General features: G+C 40.1%; 1 protein-coding gene across 1 annotated transcript in view; it reads left to right on the forward strand.

Annotated features, from left to right (window-relative positions):
• The first annotated feature begins 956 nt into the window (after window positions 1-956).
• The window catches only part of LOC137264958 (coagulation factor VIII-like), a 37,010-nt gene continuing 16,120 nt past the window's right edge, over window positions 957-21,846 (forward strand). Inside the window, exons 1-12 of the mRNA XM_067800305.1 lie at window positions 957-1,048; window positions 8,952-9,205; window positions 9,736-9,948; window positions 10,862-11,189; window positions 11,819-11,925; window positions 12,364-12,574; window positions 13,363-13,640; window positions 14,100-14,297; window positions 14,838-14,990; window positions 15,260-15,472; window positions 15,974-16,181; window positions 16,954-17,889. Of these exons, the coding sequence (XP_067656406.1) occupies window positions 957-1,048; window positions 8,952-9,205; window positions 9,736-9,948; window positions 10,862-11,189; window positions 11,819-11,925; window positions 12,364-12,574; window positions 13,363-13,640; window positions 14,100-14,297; window positions 14,838-14,990; window positions 15,260-15,472; window positions 15,974-16,181; window positions 16,954-17,889 (3,191 nt within the window). The remainder of the gene's footprint in view (window positions 1,049-8,951; window positions 9,206-9,735; window positions 9,949-10,861; window positions 11,190-11,818; window positions 11,926-12,363; window positions 12,575-13,362; window positions 13,641-14,099; window positions 14,298-14,837; window positions 14,991-15,259; window positions 15,473-15,973; window positions 16,182-16,953; window positions 17,890-21,846) is intronic.

The raw sequence follows: 21,846 nt of genomic DNA on the forward strand, positions 1-21,846 counted from the left end.
AGGATTGTGTATAGCTATATTTTTATAAAAGAAATACAAACAAAAAACGAGAAACATCATCTGGTTCAGCAGAACCTTGTGGTTCTCATAAAAGTATCACCAATGCAAATAGTATCATTATTTGTAACGAGTGCCAGGTGACGGGTAGTTTAATGTAAGTAAACGATCGAGTAACGAAACATTGCTTAATGATGTCTAAGAAGAGCATATGTAACTACTAAATATAACTGCAGTATATAAACATATATGACTTAGATACCCACACAGCGGCCGTAATGATGGTCAGTGGAGTAGCTTGGTGGTTAAAGCGTTCGTTCGTCAAGCTGAAAACCTGGGTTCGATTCCCCATATGGGCTCATAGTGTGAAACCCATTTCTGGTACATCCAAAACATCCAACGACTGATTCGATCTGTACCCAGGAGGTGTCAAGCAGTGGTAGCAGCAGCAGCAGACTTCAACACCACCTGGTGCACAACAGTAATGACTGCGATGATTGTTATTCTCATGAAATATGGACAAGATAGCAATGATTTTGCTCTATTAAGTTTCATTCATGTATCTTTGTTTTCGGCTGAATAACATCAAATTGTCTTTGATGTTTGGCTTTTGCATTTTCTTTTTATGAAGAGTGTACATTGCCTTAAACCTAATTCTGGTAACCACTCACCACTTTGACGTGGGACACAAGCTAACAAGCATAACGCATTAGATCGACATATTAGTCAGCTGAAAGACCACTAAACAACCTACAATGGTGGTGTTTCTCCCACGCAAATATCTCTTTGTACAATGGTCTGGTAGCAATTTGATAGAAAAACTTATTATACATCTTATAATGAAACGAGATCACGAGATGTCTCAGGGAGTCACGATCATTTCATGAAATACTCCCTTACTTTCCAAAATTCTCTCTGTACAGTTAATACCGGATACCACTAACAGTGATGTCAGTCAAATGTCGAAAGCTGATATAGGCATCAAACAACTGAGAATACGTGAGTCACTGGACAATGCCATAACGCGTAGCGAGAGGAACAAAGGAACGAGGTATGCAATTACCTTTGTATCAGAATGAAGTGTGTGATTCCGAATACCGTCTGACATGTCATTTCCAAGAACCGCCCTCCCCCACCCCAATCCACCCCACCCCCGCCCCACCCCTCCCACCCACCCACACACACACACTCAAACTCAGTTTCGTGGGGTGTATTTTCAACACTATTTGACCTCACTCAGGAAGATATAGCATCTGCATTAATAGCTAACAGTGAGTGCAGATTCAGTGTGATTTAGAATACCACCTGACTTGACATTTCCAAGATGTACCCCCCTCCCCCTCCACACACACACATGCACGCACACGCACATATGTGTGTATATGTATATAAGAAGAAATAAGTGATTCTCGACACGATTTGTGGGGTGTATTTTTAACACTGGTTCACCACAATCAGGTAGGTGCTAGATCTTCCTGGTTTAACAGCTAACAGTACAGAATAAGGGCAACCGTCGCAGTCGTCTCTGTGCTTGCTGTCGTGCTGTTTCAGCTTGTACAGACTGTTTGCTGACACAGGGCGTGCTCATGATCATAATTTATGTGCGACATGTAGTCAAAGAAACGTATCCGTGAAAGTCCGGGTTAGAAATAGTCTTTAGCAACCCATGGTTGTATTAGGTGACTAACGGGTAGTCGGGTTCATTGACTTGTTTGTTTGTTTAACGCAACACTCAGTAGTTTTCCAGTTATATGACGACGATGTGTAAATAATCGAATCTGCCATAGACAATGCAGTGATTGGCATCACGACCATCGATCTACGTAGTTGGGATACGATGTGTCAACCAAGTCAGCGCGACAAACCACCCGATCTCGTTAGTCGCCTCTTAGCACACGCACGTGTTGCTGAGGATAAATTCTTACCTCGATCTTAACGTGTTCTGCGAATGTTATCCTCTTGGTACTGCGGGTACATATTACCTGTTGACGAAGGCAGATCCGGCATCATATTTTACAGGTACATGCATTTTGTATCCAAATGAAAGTGTGACTATGTCGCCTCCATTTAGAGTTAGGTCCCCTGGGATGTAAGGATCCTATGGTCAGATTCGACCGTATGGAGACAACTTATTTTCAACGATTTAGTTCTCTGTTAAAATTTTGTTACCCGTTTTGAAAATTTCAGATGATTGTTTACCCTGCATAACTTTAAATGTTGTTCTAAACGTCGGCGAATAGACACACAAACACAATTTTTACAGTTACAAGACAGGCATGTCAACATTAATTCCGTCATATTTTGTCTCGCAGATTATTAATAAACGAGCCATTACTGCTGAAACATTTCTAGGGAAATAAAACGTGTACTTCTAAAGAGCAATAAATAAGTGTTAACTTTCAGAAATAAAGGTTGTTTCAATTTTTAAATATTTTTAAAACATTAAAAAGTTTCATGTTTCGTTCTCGAATTGAGTCGACAAAAATGTTAATAATGAGATGTACTGAATATTCGAATACATCTATTTTACATTTGTTGTTTTGAAGATATGTCCATTTGTGGAATGTATCAATTTGTGGTTGCTCTAAAATGGTAAAAAACGCAATGGTCTAAACAGTATATACAATGCCATTCTTTAAAATGTAGAATTTGTGGTAATTCAAAGCAATACATTATCATTCCTTCTTATGTTATAACATACATGAATATCCGTAGTTTTGAAACTAAAATTTCAGCAAGTGTAGGTTCTACAGTATTAAATAAAACCACGGTTACTCTTTTGTATTCAAGTATTCATGCTACAGGATATACAGACATCCTACTTACATAGAGATGACAAAGTTTGTTTATAATCGATAGGCAATGTCGAGGTCTCTGCATAGGTTTTTTTTATCTTTTTCTAGAGGGAATGATGGGTACACCAGTTTATATACAAGATACATATATATACATACGATAATGAGATAAGAATAACAAAGTGGGGATAGCAAAGCAATCTTTCATCTCTGTACCACCAACTCCTTGAATGCCACTCAGATACAAACCACCTATATAATGTTAATATTCAGCGCTGTTAATATTTTATACCATAGCCTGAACAAATGCTAGTGGCTACCACAGAGTAGCTTCACCCACTTGGAGAATGAACCCAGGATTCACGGCGTCACGCGCGAACGTGTTTAGGCTACCTGAACCTCCTAAACGCCCCCCTCCCCTCCCCCCAACACACACACACCTCTTTCTCTGTCTCTCTCTCTCTCACTATCTCCCTCCCTACCTCTCCCCCCTCTCTCTCTCTCTCTTTAATTACACAAAATAACGCCATTTTACCTGTATTATTACTGCTACTGTTTGTATTATTTTTGAGTAAACTCACTTCATATGCCTGTTCCGTCTAACACATGTTTGACTCATGGTCTTTACATGCTTCAGAGGATTATGTTTAATCGTTATAATTAGGCCTCGGGTTTGATTCAAGGAACGCCTTGGGGTGTCTTAACACGGAAATACGATCCTTGATAGGTACACAAAAGCCAATCAAAACTGAGACATCAAATTCTCCACCAGGACATGGACTTTGATATCGACAGTAACATCAACGCGCATATTGCGAGCTTATCCTTAAATGAGTAAATGCTAAATAATGTCTAACTGCTCTTTTCAAAAAGGATTAACTGTCTGTATATCACGGAAATACCAGAACACCCTAACTCTACGAATTTATCGGTCCAGTTGCTATGTTATGATGCTATCATTTCTTCGAGGCGGTGGTTCGCGAGTGGTTAATCGCCGGCTCGTCACGCCGAAGACCCGGGTTCGATTCCCCATACGGGTACAATGTGTGAAGCCCATTTCTGGTGTCCCCCGCCGTGATATTGCTGGAATGTTGCTGAAAGTCACTCACTCTTATACCGTTATTGCTCATAGATTTTTCAGAGACAAACGAGTCGAGAAGCATACCCACATCTAGATATAAAGACTACTGAAGGAATTTGTCAGTATATATATACTTGCGAACAATCAAATGTACGTAATACCATAGAACGGATATTCAATTAAATAATAACTCAATGAGGAAACTATAGTCTGGTTCATAATTATTGAGAATTTTTCTTCTTACTTTGAGCTATCCTAACACCTCAACTGATTCACTGATACTTAAAACTAAGTAATGGTATAAGGGAGGTAACTCTTCTTGGCCTACTGAGTATAGTACAATTAGAGTTACCTCCCCTGAATTTGTAGCAGACGTCATTTTCCTCAGCACTGTCAACAATGTCTGCTGAAGATAAAAGAAGGTTGATTTTTGAGTTGTGTAATCAAGGAATGGATGATGTAAATACATTGGCAGAGAGAACAGGAACTCCTCTTTCTACTGTGTATAGGATTAGGAAGAATTTTAAAGAGGGAAAGGATTTTGGGCACCAGAAAGGAGCAGGGAGACCCAGAAAATTGGACTTCTCAGATCGCGTCCGGCTGGGAATTTTAGCGTCTAAAAAGCAAAGGGCAAGCATCTCCAACATCAGGTATGAAATGATAGAAAGGGGATCAACAGTTGTATCAAAATCTACAGTTAGAAGAAATTTGATTGATCTTGGATGGGAGAAAAAGACTGGAATTCCTTCTCCTCTCATGAAACAAGAACATAAAGACAGGCGTGTTGAGCGGTGTTTGGCACATGAATACTTTGACTGGGAAAATGTGATTTTTACTGATGAAAGCTCAATATGGGTATATCCCAATAATGTGAAAATATGGACAAAGTCTGCGTCAGCACCGTTGTATCGACGACCTAAATACAGCCCAAAGTTTCATGTATGGGGAGGCATATCCTTATTAGGAACGACCCCGCTGTGTGTGTTTGAGGGTAATCTGACAAGTCAACGCTACACTAACATATTAGATAATTTTCTCCTTCCAAGTGCACATGTGTTTTATGGAAATGACTGGCTTTTGTAGCAAGATAATGATCCTAAACACACCGCAAAACATGCCAAGCAGTGGTTTCAGGAGAAAAATGTGACTGCATTACCATTTCCTGCATATAGTCCTGACTTAAATCCCATTGAGAACATTTGGGGGATGATGAAGGAATGTGTGAATCAAAAGGGGTTGACAAAAATTGAAGACATGAAGAGAGAAGTGGTCCGATACTGGGACAGCATAACTCACGAGACACTAACCTCTCTGACAGGAAGTATGCCTACCCGTCTTAGACTGTGCCGTGAAGCTCAAGGAGACTTGATAAAATATTAAATTGTTACCTACACAACATGAAAAGGTCAGTTCACTTTCACAATACATTCAATATTATCTGATTTGTTCTCGTTTAATAATATGAAATGCTTTAGCTATTCTCAATAATTTTGAACCATACTGTATATGTGGGAACCTATACAAAACGTAAAACTTATTATATGCATAATTATGTTGTTAATAACACAGAAGTAGCGTGATATGGTACTATTGACATAGGGAGCGTGTGCCACTTGATAGTGAGTGAGTGACACCAGAAACGGGCTTCAAACATTGTATCCATGTTAGGAATCGAACCCGGTCTTCGGCGACCACTTGAATGAATAAACATGATGAAATATACATATGTAAGGTATATTCACATCCTCAAGATTCTTTCAAATGATATTTTGCTGAAGAATAACATGCAGATTTGGTAGCAAAGAGTAACAAAGTAAAATATAAACGAATGCTTAAAATTGACTATATTTTAAGGTTTATAGACCCTATATAAATGGAGGGCGCAAATAAATTTGAGGAGTGAATGAATAAATATACTCGAAAAAAAACAAATGGTTTTGTTGAACAAAATACGAAACTAGTTCAGTGATGGGATCAAATCGATACAGGGTACACCTTCTTAATAGTGAATGTTAAAACCGTTCAGATATGAGAAGCTTCAACAAATAAAAACTGGAGTAAGGTGAAACTGTTAAATCGAGTCCATAAAAGGAGATCATGAATCAATAAAACGTATAAAATACAATATGACTTAATTCATAATTCTACTACAGAAATGTTGTTAAGCAAAGCAGAAAAAAGCTTTACATGTAGTTTATTTTAGAAACATGCGTACATGGCCCAAAGGTTCACTGAATAACCTCGTACGTGAGTGAAGACATGTAAATGCATACAGCAATAATCAAATACCGTGACGCAACCCTAAGGTGAAAACTTTTAACTCCTTGCTAAGTTTAGTTACACTCCACAATTCTGGAAAGTCCAATTCCAGCTAACTTCCTCCTGCAAGATCCGTCCACGCCTAATATTTTCTTTGCCCAATTGAATACGTCAACAGGCCTCGTGTGTCCTATCCGGTTTGGAAATGCTATAAAACATCGGAGACTCGTTACCTTCGGAACACTTCGGAATCACTGAAGACTGCTGCATACTTTTAGTTCAGAAGTTTAAGATATTGAAAATCTTTTCAGAATCAGAGTTTATTTTTTTATGCAATGAAAGTTTTAGTTTTGTTTTGCATATTGACTTTACTTTATTCAGTTAATGCTCGCATACGTGAGTATTACATCGGCGCTGTTGAAATCGAATGGGACTATGCACCTCATGGAAACAGGGTGAATAGCAACAGGTAAGTATTTTTCACTTTATAGAATATATTGAATATTTAATATTTTTCTGCCGCTTGTTTATAAGAGGGTTTTTATATTTTATTTATTTTTTATCTTGTTTCTGTCTAACTTTGTTTCTGTATTTGAATATATTCTGTGGGGTGAGGGAAGGTATACTTCATTTTAGTATTGGCTAAAAATGAAACGAGTCAGAAATGGTCTGTCATGCATGATCTATTCTAAATACGTGGTAGTGCAACCCCGTGTAAAAGCTTAGAATAAATAACAAATTGTAAAACATGGTAATTAAATGATATTTTCGAATAATTTGTTTGTGTTTTTCCGTCTGGTATCGTCGACAGGTATTTCTGGATTTTGTGAAAGTTGTTGTTACTTATTTATTTCGTTAATGCTATGATGGCCACATCTTGACAATGTGTTTCCAGATCTGGTATGAGAACAATTTCTGAATAAGGATTTAACGGTCGATTGCAATAAAAGAACAAATAACTGATAATTTTATATTTCTCACTTAATCATTATGTCAGTGGATTCCATTAACCGATTTATAATAAAAAACGTCTAACTGGTTAAAGAAATAAGATAAAAGTGACTTAAAGCCAAATTAACCCATTCATGAATCATACTACACTCCACTTATCTTTACACAAGGTACAGCTAACCGTACGCGTTAATGATATGCCTACTATATCTTTAAAATCTCGCTGGTAACATTAACTTATAATTTTCCTTAAACTGTCTTAAGTCTTGTTTCATAAATTATTTAGTCATCATTGATAATATTTATGAATAAGGACCATTGGCAAGAACGGTCGAGGCGAGGCGATGCTACCCTTGGGAATCCGTCGAGGAGTACCTTTCAGTACACATTTCAGTTAAAACTCTCGTCAGTGGTATTAACAGGTGCTTTCACCGCATTCCTCGCCCTTGGATGCACACGAACGCTAGGTGTGACACAGCGCAGGTTGTGGTTTTAGTTTATTACAAGAATGGTGCATTTCACAAATCGGGAATCAAAACAGTACAGCAGAGTCCTCGGTATGGTGCCGACTTTACTATGGACTTGTATTCATGAATTGCCGTCATTTAATACCAGGTGAGTCCAGTGGTATTAATTCAACCTTCAGAATACTCGTCAATACAAAAACGTGTCAATTGTTTATCTGAACAATTACAGGATATATGGTGGAAGAGAATTGCATGGAATGTTACTAAAAAATAAGCTGGAGCTGCATGGCGCTAATCTAAATCTTCGTATAAAGAATTAATGAGTGAGTGTAGTTTTACGCCGCTTTTAGCAGTATTACAGCAACTCGACGGCAGGGGTCACCAGAAACTGACTCCAGACACTGTACCCATGTGGGCTTTCGTCACCACTCGCCCCTTTCCGTCATCGCTATTCGGTTTGTCCCGGAGTCCCGGAGCTGGCCACGAATGGAGTGAACGCTTTAACCACGAGGCTGCCCCACAGCCCACGTAGAAAAGACATGCTCGATTTACCTTAGCTGTCGTCACAAAATATTGAATACAGATGTGACTTTGATGTTAAAGGAATCCGTCCATTTGGCGTATATATTTCAGTTTCTAGACTATCGCCCTATGTACAAAAAGCAATACAAATTAAATTGTGCATAACAGGCAATAGGCACACATTTGTGATGTCTGTATATATAATAGAAGTTCGATATTTGAGAGATGATCTGATGAATTTGGCACATATCAATGAAAGCAGCATGTCTTCAGAAGTTTTCAACTTCATAAACTTACAAGCATATGTTACCTTTTTCGTAGTGTTACATGCCATCACATTCATATAAGAAGTGGATTTCATCTTAATTTCTATTACTATTACACATCTTACAAATTACATCTTTTCATTGTTTCCGTCCATGTAATATTACATCGTAAAAGTAATTCGTTGAAACTCAACAAACAATAATATCTTCAAAAGTCTCTTACATCCATTCTTAAATTGTGATTATCAAGCAGCTATGATGATACTGTACTTTTTAGATGTTAAGTTTCTTATCACATAAAACATATATGTAGTATAGGGCAGATGATGCAGTGTTATTGTCGATGTTGAACGCTGTGTTTGAAGTTAGAAATCTGATCTGTCCGATAATTCCATGTCTTGGTCGAAACTACGACTCATATCACTCTTTTGTTGTCACTAGCAATGGTGGAACGTAATGTGATCGGTGTGACTGGAAGAGAAATTTGTGAAAAACATTACAACGAAAGATATGTCATGGAAAACATCTTAACATTACGATGACACGCTTCAGCTTAGTTTGTCATAACATTTTGTGGATAGGACTGATGTGTCAAGTCTATTCCTTTTCGCAGTGATTTTGATACCTACCTCAAACCGGGACAGGACCGTATAGGAAGTGTGTACAAGAAAATAGTATATCGGGAATTCATTGATGGTGGTTTTGCGAAGCAGCGCCCCCACCCAGCAAGTTTGGGATATGTGGGGCCAATCCTCAGGGCCGAGGTGGGAGACACTATCAAAGTCTACTTCAAGAACATGGCGATGACTGCTGGACGTAACTTCAGTGTCCATCCTCACGGTGTTCAGTACAATAAGGATGGTGAAGGTTAGTGTTGATATTGTGGCTGTCGTAGTTTTCTTTGTGATTGAGATGGGGTATGTGGGGTGGTAGACGCATTTTGGTATTAAGTTATGATATAGTTTGGTTGCTTTTATGTCCCAAGTCACCATTTATTTAGTTTCGCCCAGATTGACTATAAATAACTCAGTTTGGGAGTGGACTAATCAGTGAGCAAAGTCCCGCGATGTCAGGGCGGCATACAGTGGTCCTGATCACAGGAAAAAAAATTATATATAATTAAAGCAAAAACATATTAAAGTATACTTGCCCGCAAACGCAAGGTTTGTATATTTTGCTTTTAGCAATATTCCAGCAATATCACGTATGAGGAACATCAAAATAGGGTTCACACATTGTACCCATGTAGAAAATCGAACCCGTAGTAATCGGCGTGACGGGCGAACGCTTTAACCACTAGGCTACCCCACCGTCTCTATTAACTACAACGAAGAAAATGATTTTGATGATTATGGCAATAACTGTGGGTGAATTACGTTTTACTTGTCTTTTTGAAGGCGCACTTTACGTGGACGCGACGACAGGCACAGACAAGGCTGATGACGGTGTAGCTCCTGGGGAGACGTTCACGTATGTCTGGAGGGTGACACCCAACTTCGCCCCAACCAGTGAGGACTCTCGGTGTCTGGCCTGGGCCTATCACTCACACGTGTCGCCGGTCCGAGATGTCGACAGCGGATTGGTCGGTGTCCTTATGACCTGCAAGAGAGGCGAGTAAACACTTCCGGGTTAACGCCTATTTGAACTGTGTACAGAGTTCACGCAAGGAGGTTTTCTGATATGGGTCGATCAACAGAAAAGTTCAAATATTCCAAGGGTGTGCATATATTTGCCTATACACATCCATATTTGTTTATAACACAAGAGTAAATGTTTCATCTATGGTCTTAAATGCTCAAGGGCCCATCCTTTATATATCCATGGGTAACAGTCATATATCATTGCGATTAGCGACCTGTTTTGGCGTCGGATGAATATCATCTCGAAAAGGGAATTCGAGTTCACTATAATCTGAAACTGACGTATTAATCTTGGGAGAAAGTTTTACCCCGAATCTCCACCAATCCTCGAAAGACACAATCAATAGGATTCAACACATGCATTTTTTTCTTTTCTATATTATCAGATGATATTATGTTATGTTCATGTTACTACATGTTATTGTTTTATCAATATTAACAACATTAAACTCAAAACTAGAACGTATGTGCCTCATTTTCATTTGTATGTGTTTAGCGGGATGTTGTTATAAGTAATACGTACCTACGTCAGTGAGTTTAGTGTTACACCGCTTTTAATAATATTCCATCAATAGCACGGCGGGGACACCACAAATGGGCTCCACACATTGTACCCATGTGCCCACGTGGGGAACGGAACCCGCGTCTACTCACTAACTATTGGGCGATCCCACCGCCCTCGCCATACGTGAGATATTCGGGAAGGGACCAATGCCATGGGAAAGGAGACACATATTTTGCATTATGTCTATGAAACTTACAGACGTGTCTTCTTCATTATGTCTTTTCAAACAAGATGAGTTTTGGGTACAGACACTTTTTTTTCAGATGTTATGAACTAAATGTTGGAAAAATAATTAAAATGGGTGTTTACATGATACAGGAACGCTTCGGTTTGGCAACAAACGTCGTGACATCGACAAAGAATTCGTACTGTACATGGACCAAACTGACGAAGGACGGAGTTGGCTTCTCTCCCAAAACCTACAAAAATGTGGCACGCCAGCCGCTTGCCTGTCGCTTAGCAACAATAATGATGGGTCTTTCAAGACATCCAACTTGTTGTTCCACGTCAACGGCTACATGTATGGAAACCTGCCTGGCCTCGATGTGAGACAGCGTGATGACGTCATCTTCCACTTCCTGTCGCTCAATACCGGGATTCAGAGTGCCCACTTCAGTGGTCAAGTTCTGACCTTCAGGAATCACAGGTACGTCGGATGGGATGTATAGTATTGTATCCGGGGTCTAATGATCTGCGATAATCTACACAGGCGAAAGTGAATAGAATAAGATTTAAGTGTTCGCTATTCTACTGATTGTATTCTCAATACCAGTCTTGAACTGAACGTTGTATTTCGTGCCTTGTGCCGAAACTAGACAGAAGTCAAGCACAGTGACATATTTGATATACGTCTTTATCCCAATCGATGCTCTTGATGTTAATCACTAGGTTGTCTCGTCAGATCTCTATCATTTGCAGAACACTGTCTGGAGTATTTCTGTACATTAAAACAGCAAACAAAGACACAAACACCCTTTGTATGTAATCAGTGGATTATCAACTGGTACAGTTAGATAACTTGATTAACATCCTTAGATTAACATGTTCTAAAATTCATCGGAATGTCAATTTGCCCAAGTTTTCACGTCCGCGGGTTTCAGGAAGCTACCAAAACGGTAATCGTAAGTGATATGAATCCCTTCTTCACCAACAAACCATTCTGTAGGGTGTGTTCTAGGCTTTAGTTTCCTTCTTGTGTTGTTTCTTGTTGCAATATTGTGTATAAATCTCAAAATCATCGCCTCACACATAACAAATGTTGTTTATCTGCTACAGAGTGGACACAGTTACCTTCTATCCAGCTACGTTTGTATCAGCTCGTATGATCCCCATCAACACCGGCACTTGGCTGCTGTCGAGCAGAATCGCCGAGGCATTTGATGGTAGGTGTCAAACTTAAACTGAGAAGTTAATGGGACGATGCAGATCTCCGAGCCAATATCAAAAGATATAGAGCCAATATCTTGTGTTCAACGCAGTAATATTAGTAAGATATTGCTAAAACCAGAGGAAAACCATCCTCACAGTATCACTACTTGGTAGAGAATGTACAAAATGAAAAGGATGGTACGTCTACGAAAGGTGATAGACTAGTTTGCGAGCAAAACCATTGTGTGATGACAATTGCCGGAGTCTCTCTTTGAATGATATTCTGCGTTAAATAACAATATTGTGTGAAACTGTATTGTGTGAAACTGATTTCAGTTGCACATTCCTAGATATATGAAATGTTCTTGTATCTTAATGACATGATCGTCAACAGGTTTGCAATGAGCGTTTAATTCTCGCTTTGTAAGTGATATATTTCTCATCATGGTCAGGTGGTATGCACGCATTCCTGAATGTGAACCCTCGCAGTGGTGGGCGATGGAAGAGACACGCTGATTTGTTCAAATTACCTCGTCTTCCTTGGGGTTACGGGAAATCCAGGAACAGGAAATATTATCTTGCTGCGGAGCTGATTGAGTGGAATTATGGTCCTTCCGGTAAAGACCTGTTCAATGGAGGAAATCTGACTGGCGATTCAGCAGGGTAAATCTTCCATTGTTTTCAAAATATTTGACAACGTTACGTTGCTAAACTAAAGTGTATATAACGCACGATGGTCTCATTACCAGTTTTGAAGATGAGGGCGCGTTTTAAACGGAGATATAGTGATTGTCCTTAATGCAACTGTGCTTAAAGGGTTGCCTCCAAAATTTGGACCTCTCGAAACAGATATTGTACATACTCAATAAAGATTTGTAACCACTGTATGAATACTTAAACAAATGAGCTGACAGAGTATAGACGAGGCCGTACGGATTGCCATTATACCTCTGCCTAAATCCGATCATCGTCGATATCTCTAGGGTAGGCGTTTCGATAAATCGCCACCATAACATGAATGCACGTTTGGCTCACAATAGCCAGTGAACTAAGCCGCCGTTACAACCGAGCTTGCCAGTGTCAACATAGATATCGGTCGCAGCTGGGAGGGTTTGTTCGCACTGAGACTCAGATTTGGCAGGAAATCATAAGCACAAATTGACAGGTCTGAAAAAAAACACATGCAAGAACTCCTCCTGCCTCTGCATCATTTGTGTTACCAAATTTAATGGGTTAGATAATTTTAGAAGCGAAAGTAAGTTGTGATTGGTACGCTCAACTACCCTGCGTAGAAACTTGATTGGATAGAAAGCCAAAGGAGGTAATAAAATCATCGGGCCGAGTCGTAGATGCATGCAGGGTACAGTGGAGATATATCTGAACACATATGGAGATATCGAGGTTGAGACGCGATTGAACGTCACTTGTATTTTTTTATTTGGATCCTTCAGCATTGCGAGCCAGTATTTCACACGAGGACCAGACCGCATCGGGGGAGTGTATCAGAAGGCTGTTTACGTGGAATACACGGACGATAGTTTCCGGACCAAAAAAGAAAGGAAGGATAATGAGAAACACCTTGGATTCATGGGACCTGTCATTGCAGGCGAGGAAGGGGAGACAATCGAGATCGTCTTCCGCAACAACGCCGATAGGCAGTACTCGGTGTACCCGCACGGAGTTATGTTTGCAAAAGACAATGAAGGTTTCCTTTACAAAAACCCAAAGAGTGAGTGTGTCCTTGTTGTTTGTACAGAGTTAGGTCTCCTTGATGCTAAGAACTGCTGCGTGTTATTTCTTTGTCTTCAGTTTCTCTGTTAAGTTCATAAAAATGCAGTCATGTGGAAAGTTCGTTATTTTGAACTTCACTCCAACCTAAGGCAAAACTCCACATGGTTGTGCACAAAATCTGCTCATGGCTCAACGAAAGAGTGCCCAGTCCTTACAGAGAATTTCGCTTGGGGTACGGTTTTCTCAGCTGATGAACTCCACACCGGTACCTTTGCTTGTATCAAGAGCCGATTAAAGTGAGGATGGCCACAATGTGAGACCTTGCCTCGAGTATGTAACTGTTTTCCTGACCACCATGATATGGAATTGACATTACGTACGGCTTTAAACTACATTCACTCTCCAGCGTTTGTATCTCATTTACCATGCGTCATGATGTGTCCATTTTTCATTTCAGCAAATCAAACCACTGGAAAAGTAGCACAGCCAGGGGAGACAATCACCTACAAGTTCCGGGTCCCCCAGATCATGGGGCCTTCACGAGATGACCTCGACTGTTTGACCCACACATATCATTCAGCGGCTGACCCGATCAGAGACGTGCACTCCGGACTCCTTGGACCACTCCTAGTCTGCAATAGAGGTCAACTTAGAAAACGAACGGTCAGTTAGTTAAAGATGTCACATACCAATGTAAACTTAGGATAGTAATACAGAGAAGCAGTACGGGTGACGTGGTCAAATTCCATATTGCACCCCAGATTCGGTATTGAACCCATACCGATTCTACTTTCTCCAAAGCTCACGAAAACATATTAATGCAAGATAAGAGGTTATATACAAATACACAGCACCATGCCAGTTCATTTGGATTGTTTCTATTGATTTAGCAGATGTCATAGGAGCAGAGAAACAACGAGTTCGAAGATCGGGGCCCCTCGCTCCGCATTTCATGTACAAAATTAACCAATGACTCCCCTCCACCCCAGCACACACATACACACACTCGCACGCACGCACACACACACACTCGCACGCACACACACACACACTCGCACGCACGCACGCACCTCCAGAGGTTTGCAAATTTGTTGTCCCTCAACTGCTGACAGTACAAAAACATGAATGACATGTATCTCAATGAACCTCTTCTACTTTCAGTCCGGGTTCCTGTTTAGGAGGAGTCGTCCCACCTGGTACGGTCGTTTGACCCACCTGTACCTTCTGTTCCTGACAGTGGACGAGAACAGGTCGTGGTACATTGACCACAACATCCAGACTTACACAACGGACCCGTCGTCCGTCAACAAGGATGACCCTGGCTTCTCGGGCTCAAACCGAAAACACGGTAGGTGACAAAAATGATGTGTAGTTAGGAGATAAACATCATGTGTTGGCCAGTTTCAATTCATTAAGAATCAGGTACGTGTTTTGATGTTTATTTTGATGTTTATCAATGAAAAAATAAATAATACTTTGATAATTTGATATATCAGTGTGGTATCAGTTATTTATATGCTCATTTGTGGAATTCATGACCAGAAACACCTGTAGTGATACAGTAATGCAGCTGTGTGCGCTATTTATGAATATTATGTGTTTCATTCTTTATGACAGCAATCAATGGACGAATGTTTGGCAATCTGGAGGGTCTGGAGATGTGCCAGGGGGATGAAGTTGCCTGGCACATCATCGGCTTTGGGGGATGGTTTGACATGCACGGAGTCAACTTCGACGGACAAACGCTTGATTTTCTAGGGACAAAAGTGGAGGGCAAAGAAATCATCCCTGGCTCAGCGGTCACCCTGTTGTCCACACCAGATACAGTTGGTAAGTGGCCCGTTTGTCAGTGTTGAAACGGGACAGGTTATAATTATACTATCATCAGTTTTTATAGGACAAGTTCCTGAATTATGTCGTTATCCCGACTAGAATATTCCACAACACAGATGTAACCATCATAACCAAATCAGTAGGTTTATGCCGTTGTCATGAGGGATACAATTTGAATCAAAGATCCAAATTCTGATACATGTGGCAATTTTTATAAAACTTTATATGATTATACATTTTCACCCATTATTAATCAACGTGGCTCTGGTCAGTCCTGTTTATGTCAGACTTCCATTGTTTGTGGAAACCGATGTGGCTGAGTGGGTTAGATGTCTGACTAGGCGATTAGGTGCCCCACTGTACTTTACTGAGAAAGTGTGTTCCAAGTATAGCACATATTACATTTAAACCAGTATCTGAATTCCATGTATTCATAGCCCTGTGTATGACTAGCATGCATGTCAGCAGTATGTTAATCATATAATGTCTTACTCATAGGTAAATGGGCTCTTGTCTGTCGGACTAACTTCCATTTGAAGACGGGAATGGTTGCTCTGTATGACGTCAAGTCGTGTGGAGCCCGGCCGAAACCTTTCGTAGCCAGCAAAACCCGGAAGTATTTCATCGCTGCTGAGGAAGTAGACTGGGACTATGCTCCCATCCAGCGAGATCTCGTGACAGGAGAGAATTTGACAGATCCCGCTTTGTAAGTATAACAGAAAGACACGATCATTTTATACACACTTGAAAAGGGTTAGCACACTATAACAGATTTAGAATGCTAGAATATGTTCTTATATTACATGTCGGTGACACAGATTTTCGGTAACTATAATACAGAGTTTGAAAGTAATTCCATCGATAGTACCTGTAACAGTACTAAATATGATACTATACACATACTCATTGAAATATTACTGGGCCCGTACTCTACCTGAAATATAACTCGACCTGTACTGTCCCTTACATAAACAATTTTAAATTAGGCATTGTGTTAATGTTTTTTTCAAATTCTAACATATTACAATACGGAAGAAACCTGCCGCTTCAGTGGTCCATTATTACTTTTACAGTGTAATCATGTCAAGGGCGTTTTGCATTATCACGAACTGGTCCAGATTCGAGTATTAATAAGGCGTCGATAATCAGCTGTAATGAGACACGTGAGGCTAAAATTAGTCTTCACGTTGCTTGTCGTAAAAGGCGACTAGCGGGATTGGTGGATTGGCTGACTTGGTTGGCACATGTCATCGATTCCCGATTTAGGAGATCGATGCTCATGCTGTTGATCAATGGTTTCTTTGGTCCGGACTCAGTTCTTTACAGACCGCCGCCATACAGCTAGAGTATTGCAAAGAGCGGCTTTAAACAACGTATAATCAATCGTAATCAACTTGAATTGTTTTAGCACACTTACAAATTTTTTTCAACGCCCGCTTGTTAGAACGACTCCAAATGCTCTTTTCTTATTTTATTAGACCAGGACACTTGTTCGTGAAGACTGACGGGTATTTCATTGGTAGCACATACAAAAAGGCTGTATACCGGGAGTACACAGATGCAACATTCAACACTCGTAAAGCTCGCACAACCAACCAGGAGCACCTTGGTGTCCTCGGACCTGTCATAAGAGGTGAGGTTGGGGATGCCATTGAAGTAGTTTTCAAGAACAAGGCCACAAGACCGTACTCCATCCATCCTCAAGGTGTCCGCTACGACAAAGCCAATGATGGGTCGCTTTACAATGACGGAACCAGTCAGAAAGCTGACGACGAAGTACGTCCGGGTCAAACATTCACCTACAAGTGGGAGGTGCCTAAAAGAGCTGGTCCCGGGAAAAATGACCCTGATTGTATATCTTGGATGTATTATTCGTCTGTGAATTCTGTTAAGGACATGAACAGCGGGCTAGTTGGTCCGTTGGTCATCTGCAGTGCCGGGACCCTGAGCTATGATGATACAAGACGCGATGTTGATCGGGAATTCGCCATCCTATTCTTTGTGTTTGATGAAAACGACAGCTGGTATCTTCAGGACAATGTTAACAGGTTCGCGCCGCTGAGAACGGATCTTGGAGATGCTGAGTTCCGAGCAAGCAATTTCATGAATTCCATCAACGGTCGTATCTATGGTAACCTTGATGGTCTGGTCATGGATGAAGGAGACTGCGTTGATTGGTTCATACTAGGACTTGGATCGACATTTGACTACCACCCTGTCCATTTCCACGGGCAGACTTTCCTCTCAAGGTCGGACAAGGTTCACAGAGGTGACGTCATTGAGGTATTCCCTTCGACGACGCAGGTGGTGACCATGCTAACGGATAATCCGGGCACCTGGATCCTGCACTGTCACTTCAGTGAGCATGTGAAGAGCGGTATGGAAGTGACGTACACCATTCGCCCAGCACCATAGTCATCAACGCCAGCTTTTCGGTTGTATCATGGCGTGTCTAAAAATTGGGGTGAGGAGTCAAAGTCAGAAGATCGGGACGGTACACACTTCACTTTCTGTAACATCCTAGGGAGTTTATGCCGCTTTTAGCAATATCGCGGCGGTTGACACTACTACTGTGTTTCACACATTGTACACTTGTGGGGAATCGAGTCCGGGTTTTCGGTGTGACGACCGAACGCTTTAACCACTAGGCCACCGCCAAGCGGAGCATCTTATAGGTCAGGCATCGCGCAATAGTTCAGGTGATGTTAACATACGGTGATGTATTTCAATAGTTTTATGGATATATGTCGCTGTTAACAGTTGTCTCATACCGTAGTCAGTCTTTCATAAGTATTCAATAAGTATTAAATGGTCCCTGTTGAGCATGTTAGAAACGCAAAATCCACCACGATTTGCGAGTAGAGTGTGTGAGTGAGTTTATGTTGTAGTTTAGTGGTATGATGTAGTTTCAGTAGTCGGATGTATGAATCAAGTCAAATAGAATATCATAACTTATGAACGCTAATTTCCAATATATTAGAATGATCTCAAAAGAATCGAATAGATTGTTTTCAAACGCCATCTCCGATTTAAAATGTTCAAGGTAGGTTTGCAAAATAAATGACTTACATTAACGATTATCATTATTAATATGAAACTCAGTTTCGCATAATCATAATTTTTACTATGTGTATTTGTATGTAGTGAATGCTGAATCAGATTATGTATGTTTTATTGCTGTTTTGTCTTACGTCAAGTCCACATTTTGGAATATTTTTTATTTAAAAATATTTATATGATCCAAGAATATTCTGTGATAATGCCTTTGTATGAATATTTATTAGATACAAAAGTGTCATGATATGTGTGTTGTGACTGATGATGTTCCTCTTTCCAAAAGTGTTTTATATGATATCAGTTTGTTATGTGTTCATGGATATCATTTACATGACATTTCATTTCAATTATTTTTGCAATAAAAATACAAATATATTTCCTATGTTACTTGTTATAACAAACACGGGATGAATGGACTATTTACATCGTCATAATTCGCAACCCATAAGTCGAGGATATATGAAATCACATGTTAAAACCGACGGATAAGAGAAAGTATAGATCCATATTTGGTGGACTCTGAAAATGACACAAACATGACAGTGCCAACCAGTAAGAATATCTCGCTGCTTTTAAACATTGATACACCATTCAGAAGTGTATGATGGCCCATACCTTCCTCTCTTCGAACGTTCTGTACATTACATTAAAATGGGTTGGTGTTTTAACGCCGCACCGAGCCATATTCCAGCTGTGTTGTGCCGGTCTGTAAATAGTCCAGTCTGGACTGGGCAATCCAGTAAGTAACAGGACGAGAATCTATATACGCAACTGGGCTACAATGACGGAGAACCCGACCACCCGACCCCCTCAGTTGCCTCTTACGACAAGCATGGGCTGCTGAAGATCAAGTCTTACCCGGACCATTACTTCACTTTTACATTAAAGAGGCAGAGCTCAACACTATTAATAGTTGAACAAACTTTGTTTTGATGTTAAAGTCGGTATTGAAAGACTTTGTCCCATATACACGTGCTCGACTCATGAAGAGTGCATATGGTTTTACGCAGTATTTAGCAATGTTGCAGCATAATTACGGCATGGGACACCAGGAGTGGGCATCACACATTTTACCTATGTGGGGAATCGAACCCGGGTCTTTGGCGTGACTTGTCTTTCTACCTCACTAGCCCTGGGCATCACAGAGTGATATATGGGAAATTTAAATCTTAGAATATTCTTTGGATGCATTGGGACAATGACGAATAGCAACCAAGCTGCCAGTCTTTGAGAGGTAATGGTCTTCATAACTACACAGAAATGTAATTAAAACACGGCGCTTTCGTCTTCAGTGTTGTTTCCAATGTGATGGGCACGAACTACAACGTGCTAAGACAGAGAGTCTACGAAACTTGCATATGTTGCTTGTTCTGTGGGTATCAGTCCATGGACAGAAATGTTCCAGTTTGTACGTAGTTAAACATCGAAACTTCTGAGTTATACACAGCCGGAAAAATATTTACAGATCGGTTCTTTGCTTCGGGACAGCCATAAGTTCAACACAACATACGTCGACACAACAGATTGTCTGAGTCAGACAATGTGTGATTACAGAATGATCTTCGCCTGTGGGTCAGTGACTTTACTACATAATTATCTGTATGTACCACATTTATTTTTACATATGACATCGTAATCTTGGGGATCAGCAAAACAAAAACGGCTACTACTGGACATGAAACTGCTACAAAAACATTGGCTGACACAAAGCACACGGAACAAATCGTATTTGCTGCTCCTGAATTAATGCTAAATCGAGACGTTATGCATGAAACAAATAGTATACTCATCATAAAGTGTACTGACACATGCATGAAACAAATAGTATGCATCGTTACTCAACATATAGAGCATGAAACAAATAGTATACTAAACATAAAGACTACTGACACATTATTCATGAAATATATAGCACTTTTAGTGTTTGAAAGAACATTGAATTGACAGATAGTACATGAATCACATACAACATACATGAAATATATAGAACTTAGTGTTGTTGAGGGAACAATTTTTACTTGACACATAGTTCATGTATCTGACAGCACAATCTAATTCTGATATACATTAGATTGACACATAGTTTATGAAGAACAATGCATATACTATTATGATTTACACTGGAGTTACACATAGTCCATGATAAAGTAGGGCATATACTGTTATTGAATTTACATAGCACAGACACACAGTACACACCCTATAGCATCCTTTAGAATGCATTTCTTCCAGCAAATATGTATTTCTAAGGTTTGCCATAGACATTGAATATAAATTAACGCGTAAGACATTAATCAAGTGCACGCCCCTCAAGTCGTAACGTCATCCCGGGTATCAAATTCACCATCCCACAGGCTGGGCTGACATAACATGAATGATATTTACAGGCTCTACAAAGAGAACAGAATCACCATGGGATTCAAATGTCCTTCCGTTCACTTCAAAAGCAAATGTAATTATCTTCTCGTAAATATCAAACGCGCTAAACCCTTATTGTGTATGCTATTGCAAGCACAGGTCAGTAGATGACGTTAAGCGTCTACAACCTCCCACATTATCATGTATAATGTAAGCGAATGTCATTCATTCCGCCCACTGCTTAACCCAACAGATAACAGAACATCCTAGCTGCTGTTATAACAACGAACTGAATAACTTTCCGAGTCTGCGTTAATCTGACTAACAGATAGCAATGAAGTAGGACATTAATGCCCTTCACTATAGATTATAAGGACAGACCTTTCAAAACAGTGGCCGCGTAATGAGACCACGGTGAAAATGATTTATATTTGAAGTATGGATATTCAAAGGATTCATTGAACATTCCTGCACCTGCTTATTATCGATGAATAGAGGACACAGAATGTGGAACATTTATTACCTTTGTATTGTTTAACTCCAATATATAAGGCACGGGGAATGTTTAACCCAGCATACACATGTATCTACTTTCGCAACATGTTGTAAATATTCTTTCGGACAGACCTTTGCGATTGGTTTGTTCCCGGCAAGCAGTTTAGTTGGTAAAGTCTCTTTTAACTGTCAGGATGTGGATAGTCATAGTTTGCTATTCACTCATTCACCTTGGTTATGGGCATCCTATTCACACGAGTAAAACTATTGGAAGAACCCGAGTAATCAACATAGCCGCTGTTGACATTGACTGGGACTATGCTCCGCTTGGCAACCTTGTCAACAATGATCCGTGAGTATGAGTTTGTAGAGTGATGCTCATGATGTCAATCCCTGGATTGTTTTATACAGACTCGATTATTTACATACCGCTGCCATATAGTTTGGCATATGGCTGTGTG

Source organism: Haliotis asinina, chromosome 15 (genome assembly GCF_037392515.1).
Source record: "Haliotis asinina isolate JCU_RB_2024 chromosome 15, JCU_Hal_asi_v2, whole genome shotgun sequence".
Taxonomy (NCBI): Eukaryota; Metazoa; Mollusca; class Gastropoda; order Lepetellida; family Haliotidae; genus Haliotis; species Haliotis asinina.